Source organism: Amphibalanus amphitrite, unplaced genomic scaffold (genome assembly GCF_019059575.1).
Source record: "Amphibalanus amphitrite isolate SeventyFive unplaced genomic scaffold, NRLGWU_Aamphi_draft 000472F_arrow, whole genome shotgun sequence".
Taxonomy (NCBI): Eukaryota; Metazoa; Arthropoda; class Thecostraca; order Balanomorpha; family Balanidae; genus Amphibalanus; species Amphibalanus amphitrite.
In genome coordinates, this window is record NW_024881966.1 from 160,420 (window position 1) to 177,196 (window position 16,777).

General features: G+C 47.5%; 1 protein-coding gene across 2 annotated transcripts in view; it reads left to right on the plus strand.

Moving 5' to 3' along the window:
• Positions 1-16,777, plus strand: part of LOC122392160 (nucleolar protein dao-5-like) — a 179,300-nt gene that overhangs the window by 144,698 nt on the left and 17,825 nt on the right. For both annotated transcript variants that reach the window (XM_043386739.1, XM_043386740.1), the window contains one exon: positions 14,451-14,614. In XM_043386739.1, the coding sequence (XP_043242674.1) occupies positions 14,451-14,614 (164 nt within the window). The remainder of the gene's footprint in view (positions 1-14,450; positions 14,615-16,777) is intronic.

A 16,777-nucleotide genomic window follows, 5' to 3' on the forward strand; every position in this document is an offset into this window, starting at 1 on the left:
AGATCGGCGCCCATAAATACACTTCACATGACCCGCCATGTGTCAAGGCCATCCGAGGTCATCTAAGGTCGCTGACCTTGTATGACCTTATGTGACCCGGTTCGCTAGATTTCGAGATGAGGTTGATTGGGAATGATGTAACCCATTTCGCCGACAGTTCACGCGTTTTGGTCGATTTTATAGCGAAAGATCTCAAACTCCAGTGACTTTACTGGTTCGATTTCCAGTGTTTGACCTGACCTCTAAGTTCACCTGTTGACCTAGTACCCTGAAATTTGGTATCACTGGTTTACTCACATCGCGGACAGCATACCTATTTTTTTCCGTTCTTGCTCCGTCGAGGGGCGAACGGCTGGAGTTCACTCCGTTCACCCTGGCTTCCCCTACTCGTAAGACGCTGACAAACTACGAACGGGTGAGGGCTAAAATTGCACTTATTGTCGATCATTGTCCATTGCATACTGCATACATAGATATAAAGTATGGTAGCCATAATGGGAAACGAATTTAATCTTAAATTAGCATGCCAATTGCATCTACCTTCGGTGCCGCATATCCTTTATCAGCGTCTTCAGGGCTATATGTCTAGGGCTGATGTAATTACAGTACAATAAATACACATGTTTCTGCCCTTGTTTCACAATCTACTCATTCCAAAGAATGCCATAGGTAAAAAAGATTAACACTTTTCGGTCGAAAAAATACCACAAAATCTGTCCCAAACACCCCCCTCCTCCCATAGTGTTCACACAGCGCCGCAGATTCTCGCCCTCACCAACATGGCGGCCGCTGCTACGTATTCGCGAGTCGCTCCCGACATGGGGGTGCCCTTGGGGGTGCCCTATCTAGTCTTTATATCTATGACGGAATCATTGGCCTTGGAGAAGGTCATTGGTATTGACTTTGTTTTTTGCCAGCTGCTGCCGTATGATGGCGCTAGTAGAGCGCTATATGTATAATACGCTCTGCTAGCGCCACCATGCGGCGCCAGTTGGCTAAAAATCTGATCAATACTACGGTTTCTGGAGAATGCCTTGGATTCATTTTTAGCTTTATGGATTTATGCAAGGGCATGTTGGTTTTATGAGTTGTCTTCTGGCCGTAATAGAAATAATTTCAAAGCTGTTTGAGTTATGAAATGCATTTGAATATCAAACATGAACTCTGATTTCCGGTGGGCATAGTGACTTTGGTATGTCAATGTCTTTGAAAAGTCAGGTGAGAATGCCACTGGTCAGCCTTGCTTCAATTGGATTTGTGTCCATTCATAAATGGATTTCAGTCATACCTACTTACCTACATATGTTGTTGGTATTTGATTTCTACAGCTCAAAATATTGCTATGTGTTGTACAGCAAACTGAATGGAAGTGATCCGTACAAACATTTGGTGAAATGTTTTCTGGATTGCTAGCACTTAGAACTTGTTTATTCTGTTGTAGGTGACAAGATAAGAAATTGAAGCAAGACTGACCAGTATGCTATAGAATAGGTAGCCCAATCTGCAGGAATATTAAAATTCAAAAGTGGAATTGGGACTTATGAACTGGAAACTGCATCAACTATGTTTGCCAAAGCATAAAAGCTATTAACATTTAGGACCATAAAGTACAGGGGAATGATAGGACACGGTTGGACCCGGCCAAATATTTTGGGGGACCAGGTCTGGACCCATCCGGGTCCAGACCGGTTCCATAGACCGGGTCCCCGGGTCCACATTTTGCCACCTCTAATATATAACCACCTTGTATTTCAGTTGGAACGGTAGTATTTCAGTTAGAACGGTAGTTAATATATATTAAGCCACGAGTAGGTGGAGCAAATTTTTTAAACGTCCAGTCGATAGGCGAGACGTTTAAAATATTTGTCTACCTACGAGTGGTTTAATTATTTTATCCCGTACCGCCGGCATCTTTTGGTCACTTAAGTTAAAAAATACATTTTATGTAAAAATACGGCATATTTCAGACTAGACAAACGTCTAGACGTTTAGTTGTATATATGTATTGTTATTCAGCTGGGACATAATTAATGTGCAAAAAAGTTGTTCTGACACCAGCTTTGTAGTTTTATTGGGAGCTATCTAGAGCGTCTAGACGTTTAAAGCTATTAACAGCTATTAATCAGGTAAACGACATCTGACAAATTTCTCTCTTTGCACGTGAAGCAATTGTAAACATTGTCTACGGTGCGGAATAGTGACAAAAAAAAACTCCAATCTCTATGTAAGGTCGTTTATGACGTTGCACATGGTTCACAACGCAAAAGTTGAGCATCGATCTTGCAAGGAGTGAAGCTACACGAGCACATGTTGATCAAGACAGCCCATATTCAGCCCAGATTCAGCCCGGATTCAGCCCAGATTCGGGACACCTCTGATCAAGCTGAAACTCGCACACAATGTAGGCCATGACATGCCCAATCCACAGTCCAATTCATTCGGTGGCACTCCCAGCCGTTTGACCTACAGAGGTCAGCAAAGGTCACGTGGCCAAAATTTGCACAGCAGATTGTGGCCCACCCAGTAGAGCTAGAGCGCTAAAAATGGCACCAATCGACTCGCCAGCATCTAATCTTACTTTCCCAACACTCATTTGACCTCTCAAGGTCATGCGATGACCTAAGGTCATTTGTGGACTATGTCGAAAATACACTTGCACAGCAGTTTTCGAGTAGATGGATTGACCGAATTCCAAATCAAAGCACATCATCGGGTAGCCCATAGGCCGTAGTAACTTTCCTTAAAAACCACTTTTCGATATGTGACCCCGTTTGACCTCGGCAGGTCAAAATGCGCAAATAAACGACACTCAATACGTCGCAGCCCGGATTCAGCCCAGATTCGGGACACCTCCGATCAAGCTGAAACTCGCACACCATAAAGGCCATGACATGCCCAATCCACAGTCCAAGTCATTCGGTGGCACTCCCAGCCATTTGACCTACAGAGGTCAGCAAAGGTCACGTGGCCCAAATTTGCACAGCAGATTGTGGCCCACCCAGTAGAGCTAGAGCGCTAAAAATGGCACCAATCGACTCGCCAGCATCTAATCTTACTTTCCCAACACTCATTTGACCTCTCAAGGTCATGCGATGACCTAAGGTCATTTGTGGGCTATGTCAAAAATACACTTGCACAGCAGTTTTCGAGTAGATGGATTGACCGAATTATAAATTAAAGCACATCATCGGGTAGCCCATAGGCCGTAGTAACTTTCCTTAAAAACCGCTTTTCGATATGTGACCCCGTTTGACCTCGGCAGGTAAAAATGTGCAAATAAACGACACTCAATACGTCGCAGCCCGGATTCAGCCCAGATTAAGGACACCTCCGATCAAGCTGAAACTCGCACACAATGTAGGCCATGACATGACCAATCCACAGTCCAAGTCATTCGGTGGCACTCCCAGCCGTTGGACCTACAGAGGTCAGCAAAGGTCACGTGGCCAAAATTTGCACAGCAGATTGTGGCCCACCCAGTAGAGCTAGAGCGCTAAAAATGGCACCAATCGACTCGCCAGCATCTAATCTTACTTTCCCAACACTCATTTGACCTCTCAAGGTCATGCGATGACCTAAGGTCATTTGTGGGCTATGTCAAAAATACACTTGCACAGCAGTTTTCGAGTAGATCGATTGACCGAATTATAAATCAAAGCACATCATCGGGTAGCCCATAGGCCATAGTAACTTTCCCTAAAAACCGCTTTTCGATATGTGACCCCGTTTCACCTCGGCAGGTAAAAATGTGCAAATAAACGACACTCAATACGTCGCAGCCCGGATTCAGCCCAGATTAAGGACACCTCCGATCAAGCTGAAACTCGCACACAATGTAGGCCATGACATGACCAATCCACAGTCCAAGTCATTCGGTGGCACTCCCAGCCGTTGGACCTACAGAGGTCAGCAAAGGTCACGTGGCCAAAATTTGCACAGCAGATTGTGGCCCACCCAGTAGAGCTAGAGCGCTAAAAATGGCACCAATCGACTCGCCAGCATCTAATCTTACTTTCCCAACACTCATTTGACCTCTCAAGGTCATGCGATGACCTAAGGTCATTTGTGGGCTATGTCGAAAATACACTTGCACAGCAGTTTTCGAGTAGATGGATTGACCGAATTCCAAATCAAAGCACATCATCGGGTAGCCCATAGGCCGTAGTAACTTTCCTTAAAAACCGCTTTTCGATATGTGACCCCGTTTGACCTCGGCAGGTCAAAATGCGCAAATAAACGACACTTAATACGTCGCAGCCCGGATTCAGCCCAGATTCGGGACACCTCCGATCAAGCTGAAACTCGCACACCATGTAGGCCATGACATGCCCAATCCACAGTCCAAGTCATTCGGTGGCACTCCCTGCCGTTTGACCTACAGAGGTCAGCAAAGGTCACGTGGCCCAAATTTGCACAGCAGATTGTGGCCCACCCAGTAGAGCTAGAGCGCTAAAAATGGCACCAATCGACTCGCCAGCATCTAATCTTACTTTCCCAACACTCATTTGACCTCTCAAGGTCATGCGATGACCTAAGGTCATTTGTGGGCTATGTCGAAAATATACTTGCACAGCAGTTTTCGAGTAGATGGATTGACCTCATTCCAAATCAAAGCACATCATCGGGTAGCCCATAGGCCGTAGTAACTTTCCTTAAAAACCGCTTTTCGATATGTGACCCCGTTTGAACTCAACAAGTCAAAATGTGCAAATAAACGACACTCAATACGTCGAAGCCCGGATTCAGCCCAGATTCGGGACACCTCCGATCAAGCTGAAACTCGCACACAATGTAGGCCATGACATGCCCAATCCACAGTCTAAGTCATTCGGTGGCACTCCCTGCCGTTTGACCTACAGAGGTCAGCAAAGGTCACGTGGCCCAAATTTGCACAGCAGATTGTGGCCCACACAGTAGAGCTAGAGCGCTAAAATGGCACCAATCGACTTGCCAGCATCTAATCTTACTTTCCCAACACTCATTTGACTTCTCAAGGTCATGCGATGACTTAAGTTCATTTGTGGGCTATGTCGAAAATACAATTGCACAACAGTTTTCGAGTAGATGGATTGACCTAATTCCAAATCAAAGCACATCATCGGGTAGCCCATAGGCCGTAGTAACTTTCCTTAAAAACCGCTTTTCGATATGTGACCCCGTTTGACCTCGGCAGGTAAAAATGTGCAAATAAACGACACTCAATACGTCGCAGCCCGGATTCAGCCCAGATTCGGGACACCTCCGATCAAGCTGAAACTCGCACACAATGTAGGCCATGACATGCCCAATCCACAGTCCAAGTCATTCGGTGGCACTCCCAGCCGTTGGACCTACAGAAGTCAGCAAAGGTCACGTGGCCCAAATTTGCACAGCAGATTGTGGCCCACCCAGTAGAGCTAGAGCGCTAAAAATGGCACCAATCGACTCGCCAGCATCTAATCTTACTATCCCAATACTCATTTGACCTTTCAAGGTCATGCGATGCCTAAGGTCATTTGTGGGCTATGTCGAAAACACACTTGCACAGCAGTTTTCGAGTAGATGAATTGACCGAATTCCAAATCAAAGCACACCATCGGGTAGCCCATAGGCCGTAGTAACTTTCCTCAAAAACCGCTTTTCGATACGTGACCCCGTTTGACCTCGGCAGGTCAAAATGTGCAAATAAACGACACTCAATACGTCGCAGCCCGGATTCAGCCCAGTTCGGGACACCTCTGATCAAGCTGAAAATCGCACACAATGTAGGCCAGGACATGCCCAATCCACAGTCCAAGTCATTCGGTGGCACTCCCAGCCGTTTGACCTACAGAGGTCAGCAAAGGTCACGTGGCCCAAATTTGCACAGCAGATTGTGGCCCACCCAGTAGAGCTAGAGCGCTAAAAATGGCACCAATCGACTCGCCAGCATCTAATCTTACTTGCCCAAGACTCATTTGACCTCTCACGGTCATGCGATGACCTAAGGTCATTTGTGGGCTACGTCGAAAATACATTTGCACAGCAGTTTTCGAGTAGATGGACTGACCGAATTCCAAATCAAAGCACATCATCGGGTAGCCCATAGGCCGTAGTAACTTTCCTTAAAAACCGCTTTTCGATATGTGACCCCGTTTGAACTCAACAGGTCAAAATGTGCAAATAAACGACACTCAATACGTCGAAGCCCGGATTCAGCCCAGATTCGGGACACCTCCGATCAAGCTGAAACTCGCACACAGTGTAGGCGATGACATGCTCAATCCACAGTTTAAGTCATTCGATGGCACTCCCAGCCGTTTGACCTACAGAGGTCAGCAAAGGTCACGTGGCCCAAATTTGCACAGCAGATTGTGGCCCACACAGTAGAGCTAGAGCGCTAAAAATGGTACCAATCGACTCGCCAGCATCTAATCTTACTTTTCCAACACTCATTTGACCTCTCAAGGTCATGCGATGACCTAAGGTCATTTGTGGGCTATGTCTAAAATACACTTGCACAGCAGTTTTTGAGTAGATGGATTGACCGAATTCCAAATCAAAGCACATCATCGGGTAGCCCATAGGCCGTAGTAACTTCCCTTAAAAACTACATTTCGATATGTGACCCCGTTTGACCTCGGCAGGGCCACAATCTGCTGTGCAAATTTGGGCCACGTGACCTTTGCTGACCTCTGTAGGTCAAACGGCTGGGAGTGCCACCGAATGACTTGGACTGTGGATTGGGCATGTCCTGGCCTACATTGTGTGCGAGTTTCAGCTTGATCGGAGGTGTCCAGAATCTGGGCTGAATCCGGGCTTCGACGTATTGAGTGTCGTTTATTTGCACATTTTGACCTGCCGAGGTCAAACGGGGTCACATATCGAAAAGCGGTTTTTAAGGAAAGTTACTACGGCCTATGGGCTACCCGATGATGTGCTTCGATTTGGAATTCGGTCAATCAATCTACTCGAAAACTGTTGTGCAATTGTATTTTCGACATAGCCCACAAATGACCTTAGGTCATCGCATGACCTTGAGAGGTCACATGAGTGTTGGGAAAGTAAGATTAGATGCTGGCGAGTCGATTGGTGCCATTTTTAGCGCTCTAGCTCTACTGGGTGGGCCACAATCTGCTGTGCAAATTTGGGTCACGTGACCTTTGCTGACCTCTGTAGGTCAAACGGCTGGGAATGCCACCTCATGACTTAAACTGTGGATTGGGCATGTCATGGCCTACATTGTGTGCGAGTTTCAGCTTGATCGGAGGTGTCCCGAATCTGTGCTGAATCCGGGCTTCGACGTATTGAGTGTCGTTTATTTGCACATTTTGACCTGCCGAGGTCAAACGGGGTCACATATCGAAAAGCAGTTTGTTAGGAAAGTTACTACGGCCTATGGGCTACCCGATGATGTGCTTTGATTTGGAATTCGGTCAATCCATCTACTCGAAAACTGCTGTGCAAGTGTATTTTCGACATAGCCCACAAATGACCTTAGGTCATCGCATGACCTTGAGAGGTCAAATGAGTGTTGGGAAAGTAAGATTAGATGCTGGCGAGTCGATTGGTGCCATTTTTAGCGCTCTAGCTCTACTGGGTGGGCCATAATCTGCTGTGCAAATTTGGGCCACGTGGCCTTTGCTGACCTCTGTAGGTCAAACGGCTGGGAGTGCCACCGAATGACTTGGACTGTGGATTATGCATGTCATGGCCTACATTGTGTGCGAGTTTCAGCTTGATCGGAGGTGTCCAGAATCTGGGCTGAATCCGGGCTGCGGCGTATTGAGTGTCGTTTATTTGCACATTTTGACCTGCCGAGGTCAAACGGGGTCACATATCGAAAAGCGGTTTTTAAGGAAAGTTACTACGGCCTATGGGCTACCCGATGATGTGCTTTGATTTGGAATTCTGTCAATCCATCTACTCGAAATTTGCTGTGCAAGTGTATTTTCGACATAGCCCACAAATGACCTTAGGTCATCGCATGACCTTGAGAGGTCAAATGAGTGTTGGGAAAGTAAGATTAGATGCTGGCGAGTCGATTGGTGCCATTTTTAGCGCTCTAGCTCTACTGGGTGGGCCATAATCTGCTGTGCAAATTTGGGCCACGTGGCCTTTGCTGACCTCTGTAGGTCAAACGGCTGGGAGTGCCACCGAATGACTTGGACTGTGGATTGGGCATGTCATGGCCTACATTGTGTGCGAGTTTCAGCTTGATCGGAGGTGTCCAGAATCTGGGCTGAATCCGGGCTGCGACGTATTGAGTGTCGTTTATTTGCACATTTTGACCTGCCGAGGGCAAACGGGGTCACATATCGAAAAGCGGTTTTTAAGTAAAGTTACTACGCCCTATGAGCTACCCGATGATGTGCTTTGATTTGGAATTCGGTCAATCCATCTACTCGAAAACTGCTGTGCAAGTGTATTTTCGACATAGCCCTCAAATGACCTTAGGTCATCGCATGACCTTGAGAGGTCAAATGAGTATTGGGAGAGTAAGATTAGATGCTGGCGAGTCGATTGGTGCCATTTTTAGCGCTCTAGCTCTACTGGGTGGGCCATAATCTACTGTGCAAATTTGGGCCACGTGACCTTTGCTGACCTCTGTAGGTCAAACGGCTGGGAGTGCCACCGAATGACTTGGACTGTGGATTGGGCATGTCATGGCCTACATTGTGTGCGAGTTTCAGCTTGATCGGAGGTGTCACGAATCTGGGCTGAATCCGGGCTGCGGCGTATTGAGTGTCGTTTATTTGCACATTTTGACCTGCCGAGGTCAAACGGGGTCACATATCGAAAAGCGGTTTTTAAGGAAAGTTACTACGGCCTATGGGCTACCCGATGATGTGCTTTGATTTGGAATTCGGTCAGTTCATCTACTCGAAAACTGCTGTGCAAGTGTATTTTCGACATAGCCCACAAATGACCTTAGGTCATTGCATGACCTTGAGAGGTCAAATGAGTGTTGGGAAAGTAAGATTAGATGCTGGCGAGTCGATTGGTGCCATTTTTAGCGCTCTAGCTTTACTGGGTGGGCCACAATCTGCTGTGCAAATTTGGGCCACGTGACCTTTGCTGACCTCTGTAGGTCAAACGGCTGGGAGTGCCACCGAATGACTTGGACTGTGGATTGGGCATGTCATGGCCTACATTGTGTGCGAGTTTCAGCTTGATCGGAGGTGTCCCGAATCTGGGCTGAATCCGGGCTGAATCTGGGCTGAATATGGGCTGTCTTGACGGACATCGAGGATGTCTCCCTTGCTGAATTATGATGGTGAGGGAGGTCACGTCATTGACCTAGCTTTACGTGAACTTCAAGAAATTACGAGACATTAAAGTTGCAAGGTCTCGGAAGAATATGAAGTCCTCTGAGTTTTATTTATTTGCAGAAGTTGATCTAGCAATGGCGGAATTGCCAAGCCGCAATATTTTGGGACCGAGTGAAGTCTTTTATGACGTCATAGGTCAGTGACTCGACAAGAATTGAAAATGTAATTGGTCGTTGGTGTCACCAGATAATCGGCTTGAATCAAGTCAGGTGTGCTATTTTTCAGCTTTCAGGTTTCCTTGTTGAGAGCAATCGCAAGAAGTCTGGGGTAGGTAACACCCGTCACCCTCATCTAAGGAAAGTTATGCTTTTGAGGAGCGACCTTCAAAGCTAGTGCGCCCCATGCACTGTCGCGTTTTCAGCTTGCTGTCGGTTTTCCAATATATGGAAGCCAGTTACAGGCGTCTCTTAGTCTCTCATTGGTCAATCGCACACACCACGTGTGGTTCATCAACGACCAATGAGAAGATGAGAAACGCCAGCGAACTGACAGCATGCTGATTTGGTGATCAAACAGCGCCCTGGCCACACCCCTCCCATCTATCGCTGACACCCTGCTCGGTAACTCGTCTCGAGACGCGACTGAGCCAGGCCCTTCGACCGGTTACCGCCGCCGGCATAATTCCGCCTGATTCCGACTGCACCGCTGGACACCACACTGCGGCGAGCGACCCCGCTGTCAGACTCGGGCCGAACGCACCCCCTCCCCTACCCCCACTCCAGCTGTGGCGAGGGTGAGGGTATTCACCGCATCAAACCTACAGGCCGCCTGGACCCTTATCTTGAGACCAATAGTACCAACGCATTGGTCATGTCAAGACACGTCGAATGACATATAGGTTGCTTGAAAAGGTCAAGTTTTATGTTGACCTCATGTGACCTCGAATGGCTTTTGGTTGACGTTTACACATGATCAGTCTCATTTGCTGTATTTGAAGTATATACTATATACTATATACTATATATAAGTCACTGGCTACGATTTTGTCATTCCTTTTGATCTAAGCATTCATTTAGAGCCTCAGGATGACAAAAGTGACATAATTAGGGTAATATGACTGACGTATCAGTAAAATAGCCTATAGAAGGATACGGGGTGTAACGAAATTATCCGGCCACCTTTCTTCTTGCTGTGATTAAGAAACAAGACAGCCTGAGGTTTTCCTTTTGATGAAGATATCGCCAGCTTTCATAAGATTTAGAAATACCTGTAACATTCCAGCTACTGGGTTTTCAAGAAGTGGGTTTCATGTGGACAGACGCCGTATTAGCATGTATGTGCTCACATACAGTTGGGCGGTCCTGGTGCCGGGTGTCCCCTTATTCACTTCCCACTGAACAAAAATCCTTAAGATCTCTATGAATTCAGGATGACAACTATTTCCAAGTCGGCGCCCGTTAGTCCAGAAGGATAAGAGCTTCTCCTGATGTCACTTCTGATTCTCCTACGGACTTAAATGTAGCGCTCCAGCCTGCACGAAGGCAGCGTGGCTTGAATCAAAATCAATGCGTTTTTAGAAATCGAGCCCTCCCGTGCCGTCCGGTTGAGCGGCTCCAATTATTTGTTTGCCAGGATGCTGCTTCGGTAATACTCGTCACTGAAGGTGGTCTTCTGTGACACAATGCACAGCTGGAACATCACACATAAGCTGAACATGTCCCAGATCTGGATCTTGGCCGGATGTTTGACGCCGGTGACGGCCGGCACGTTTGAGTAATGAGTTACTGGCAGCCAACACAAGCCGCTTTGACGGTTCAAAGGACAATACAGCGCGAATAGCTGCCCACTCCACCAAACGCTCATGTCTTCCCTCGACCAGTGCAGTAGATGTGTCTTGGCGTGAGGCCAAAGGTGGTGCACTAGCTATTTTCCCGTCCATTGCGTTGTCTTTTTCAGTTTGATAGGCAGAAGAACCAAGTTAACCCGCGCACCGACGGGGGGGGGCGGATATCCGCCCCCCCTGAGGTTTTTCGCGAATAGCGGGGAAACCGCGGCGCGTAGCGCCGCGAAATTTGGTATGACTATAACCTCATCAATTTTACACATGATGTGCAAGTTTGAACCTCCTACCTTTTAACCCGCGCACCGACGGGGGGGGGGGGCGGATATCCGCCCCCCCCCCTGAGGTTTTTCGCGGATAGCGGGAAAACCGCGGCGCGTAGCGCCGCGAAATTTGGTATGACTATTCTCTCATCAATTTTACACAGGGTGTGCAAGTTTGAACCTCCTAACTTTTAAGGTCAGGTCACCAGGTCACTTTGAATGACCCAACCTCAAGTCACTTTTTTGCAACTTTGTCACCGTGCCAGAGCTACAGTAGATGTCGGAGGCCTTTGAAAGTCGCAGGATGTTATAAGGTCATTAGTAGCTACAATTTGTATATCTCGGAATTTTGATGTCGGTGACCTAAGGTCAGGTCAATTTCGCGACCTCCCCATTATAAGTCAATGGGGGAAAAATCAACTCCCTGTTTTTACCACTAAAACGGGTCGGAATGGCCCCATATGCCATACATGACTTCACATACGATCAACCTTCACTACCTTGAGGTCTGTTTTGCTGTTGGGCAGCTGTAAGGTCATGTGACGTCATCAAAGGTCACCAAAGGTTTTTTGCCAATAACTCCTTACAGGAACAAGATACAGCCGCGCGGATGGTCTCATTGTGTTCAGCTCGTCAAGACGCATCGAATGATATACATGATGACCTCGAGGTCACGTGACCTGAGGTCAACCTTTGACCTTGACCTTTCGAGGTCAACATATATATCATTCGATGCGGATTGACGAGAGGATCACGATGATGCCCTTAGTTTGTTCCTATCTTGACTACTTCGAAAGTTATTCGAGAAAAACCCTCTCCAAATCTAGCGCCGCCATTTTGACTTTTTCGACCCCTGTGACGTCATCTTTGACCTGACCTGAAAATGACCTTAGTAAAAATTGTAGACCTTGTCCGTGCGTATCCGATGCCGTTTACCGCTTGTCGCTATCTTGCTTCGTTCTCGAGATCTCAGGGGGGGGCGGTCATCCGCCCCCCCCGTCGGTACTAAGGTGGCGCAGACCCCCGTCGGTGCGCGGGTTAAGGTCAGGTCACCAGGTCACTTTGAATGACCCAACCTCAAGTCACTTTTTTGCAACTTTGTCACCGTGCCAGAGCTACAGTAGATGTCGGAGGCCTTTGAAAGTCGCAGGATATTATAAGGTCATTAGTAGCTACAATTTGTATATCTCGGAATTTTGATATCGGTGACCTAAGGTCAGGTCAATTTCGCGACCTCCCCATTATAAGTCAATAGGGGAAAAATCAACTCCCTGTTTTTACCACTAAAACGGGTCGGAATGGCCCCATATACCATACATGACTTCATATACGATCAACCTTCACTATCTTGAGGTCTGTTTTGCTGTTGGGCAGCTGTGAGGTCATATGACGTCATCAAAGGTCACCAAAGGTTTTTGGCCAATAACTCCGTACAGGAACAAGATACAGACGCGTGGATGGTCTCATTGTGTTCAGCTCGTCAAGACGCATCGAATGATATACATGATGACCTCGAGGTCACGTGACCTGAGGTCAACCTTTGACCTTGACCTTTCGAGGTCAACATATATATCATTCGATGCGGATTGACGAGAGGATCACGATGATGCCCTTAGTTTGTTCCTATCTTGACTAATTCGAAAGTTATTCGAGAAAAACTCTCTCCATATCTAGCGCCGCCATTTTGACTTTTTCGTCCCCTGTGACGTCATCTTTGACCTGACCTGAAAATGTCCTTAGTAAAAGTTGTAGATCTTGGCCGTGCGTATCCGATGCCGTTTACCGCTTGTCGCTATCTTGCTTCGTTCTCGAGATCTCAGGGGGGGGCGGTCATCCGCCCCCCCCCCCGTCGGTGCGAAGTTGGCGCAGACCCCCGTCGGTGCGCGGGTTAAGGGGTGGATAGTGTTGGGCTGGTGGGTCATGATGTAGGCCTTCTAGTTCTTATTATCTGCCCTGCCAAGAATACAAGTCAATCTGCAGATTGATTGTTGTCGTATGCTTGTCGTTATCTTGACAACTCTCCTAACCACTTGGCAAAGCGCGGCTTTAGCGGTCGCGGCCGGGCTGAGTTCTAATAAATAAGAAATAGATGTCCGAATAACTTCGTTACACCCTATATACCTACTCTTTCGTGACATTGACTTTGGGGCGGCCTTGGATCGTAACTTTAACCACAAATAGGGCCTGATAAACTTTAACCTGCTTCAAACATGTGCGAAGACTGCCTTTGCGGTCGACGAAACTTGTACGGACATTCCGTACAAGTTTCCGGGCCTTCCAAAACTTGTACGGACACTGTCCGTAGTGTCCGTAGTGGTGGCGACGCCAATGCGTGCGCATATGCAAAGTGAGACCCTTACTGACATCAACGGGATAGGAGATACCCAAATAGCTGTCCCTAAAACTGTTTCCGAAAAAATCAGCTATTTTTGCAGTTTTTGCCCCCTGCAGGCAAAACCGTTGACGTTAGGTCAAATCTGAGGGAGTTACTCAGAAAGGGCGTTAATAGGGCTATCGAATGCGCTTTTCCGCGGCGCTGTAGCTTTATTGGTTCCCGAGTTATGCGTTGGCTTCCTGGAAATTGTCGACATTCGACCTGAAAATCGGCGAAATTTTGCCTTCAATGACCTCTGGTGACCTGACCTTTGACCTGACCAAAAAAGTGACCGAAGTGATTTCGTCATTATTTTTGGCGCTCTTTCGAACCCCGCCTTCCGCGTGTCGCTACGTGGCCCAGGAGCCGAGTTAGAAGGGGGGGGGTGTTCAAACACCCCCCCCCAGCAGGGCGTGGAAATCCAGGACCCCCAGCCGGGCGCGGGTTAATCCTTTACTTAGAACCTCCATTTGCGCTTCACTTAGTACCCTCGTACTACTGTTCACTACCTGTTTTGCCTTTCCTTTTCCTGTGTTTTTATCAGCTTTCTGAAGAGCGTCAAACTTTTTTTTTCTGTACACTCGCAACCTGCGTGTATTCCTTATCTGCCCCTTTTTCGACTAGTAGCCGAAAAACGTACCTACCTTGAATTAAGATCTCTAGTCGTAAAAGCTTGAAATCATATATGTCAACGGCTGTTCAAATTTTGCTTGCTCTTCTCACATTTGATGATTTGTTTCCAGTATGAAGAAGCTAAGACTCCCGCCGGGCCTAAGCGAGAGCTGCCTGACGAAAATCCTGGAGGATTCCGAGGGTTTGGAGGAACTGCTCATGACTTCACCCTCCGACTCGACGGGACAGTGGGCGCGGCTACTGCCATCGTCTTTGAAGAAGCTAGACGTTTTCGGTGAGATCCTGTGGAAGACCAAATAATAGGGGAGAGTGGGGTAAGATGCCCAGGTTGGGAAAGACGCCCCACCCCCTCTAGCGGCAAAACAAAGAATCGAACCTGGAAATTAATGTTCTTAGCGTGAAGTGGAAGACTGCCTTGGTAACTGCACAAAAATTTGCGAAGCTCAGTTGGGCAACGGCTGGCTGGTGATTGCATGTTTTTTATTTGCTTCTTTCGAAAAATATTTTGGTGTCAAAACATTGTAAATATCAAAGAAGGTAAATATTTTTATGTCTCTTGCTATGGTCGTGATACATTAACCCGCGCCCGGCTGTGGGTCCTGGATTTCCACGCCATGCTGGGGGGGGGGGGGGTTGAACACCCCCCCCCCTTGTAACTCGGCTCCTGGGCCATGTAGCGATACGCGGAAGGCGGCGTTCGAAAGAGCGTCAAAAATAATGGCGAAATCACTTCGGTCAATTTTTTGGTCAGGTCAAATGTCAGGTCACCAGAGGTCATTGAAGGCAAAATTTCGCCGATTTCCAGGTCGAATGGCGAAAATTTCCAAGAAGCCAACGCATAACTCGGGAACCAATAGAGCTACAGCGCCGCGGAAAATCGCATTCGATAGCCCTATTAACGCTCTTTCTGAATAATTCTCTCAGATTTGACCTAACGTCAACGGTTTTGCCTGCAGGGGGCAAAAACTGCAAAAATAGCCGATTTTTTCGGAAACAGTTTTTTCTGCAATAACTTTTGACCCAAGCCCTGTACGAGCTTACTTTTACCGGCATCGTGTTCCTCTCGTCAAGACGCATCGATTGAACTATAACTTGACCTTGAAAGGTCAACTTGAAGATTTGACCTCAGGTCAAGGTCATGACCTGACCGGAAAGGGTCATGTTGCATATCAGTCGATCCGTATCGTCGAGCTGAACACATCTAAGGCGTTTTCATCGCTATAGCATGCCTCTATCAAAAGTTGTTTGCGAAAAACTGTTAGATATCACTCGTGACCTAAGATGACCTCAGGGAATAAACAAGGGTCACGGACACCATTTTCATGTTCAGTGTGTCTAAACCACTTGTAATTCGGTGTTTGGGAGTGTTTATAATGTCTTTCGTCCAAAAGAGGCGCATTTCAATTTTCTCCCATTGACTGATAATGGGGAGGCCGCAAAATTGACCTGACCTTAGGTCATCGATATCAAAATTCTGAGATATACATTTTGTACATGCTATTGTTCTAAGCAATCGCTGAAAGTTTCAAAGCGATCGGTCACTCGGTGTAGCTATGACAGACATTGAAACTTTTTATGAGGTGAGGTCACTTCAAGTGACCTGGTGACCTGACCTTGAATGACCTTGGCCTGAAATTTTCCCAACATGTGTAGAATTGATGTATGATAAGGTGTACCAAAAACGGCGGCGCGGAGCGCCGCCGTTTTTGAGATATTCGCGAAAAACCACAAGGGGGGGGGGGTGTTCAAACACCCCCCCAGCAGGGCGCGGGTTAACATGCGTGTACTGTGTCCCAAACAGTTTGTTTCAGGGTATAGTTGTATGGCTAACAAATTGTACTGATTTAATGTTAATTCGGTACTTTGGGGTAAGATGCCCCCTGCCCTGATGGGGAAAGACGCCCCCTAAATCCGTAGGCTGGCCTTCAAGGAACCCGTCAAATCATTTATTACATACTTGTGATGAGAGACAAAACCCGATCTGGGACTATTGAGAGTCCAGTAGGTACGGTCGGGTGCTACCCATGCCGGTCTCTCGGCACACACAGCGACTTTTTGGGCGGCATCTGACTCTGAGAGCCCTCACGACGGCCTCTGTGGGCCCCATTATTGGCTCCAAGGCCCCTCACGACATCCTTTGAGGGCTCCCATGTTGGCTCCACGGGCCGCGCTGGCATCTGAGGTCCCCACGATGGGCTCGAGGGCCCTCAAGCATCATGGAGACCTGTAAGAGCCCCACAGCGGTCTCCGAACGCCACCACGGAGGCTTGTTTGGCCGCGCTGAACTATGTATAATGACCCTGACGATGACCTCTGAAGCCCCTTACGACTACTTTTGAGGGCCCTTACGATGACGTTTAGTGTCTATTGCAGGCTCGAAGGGACTACTGATTCGTTCAGGCGATTCACGTGCTCATTTATGTCACATAACCCGCGT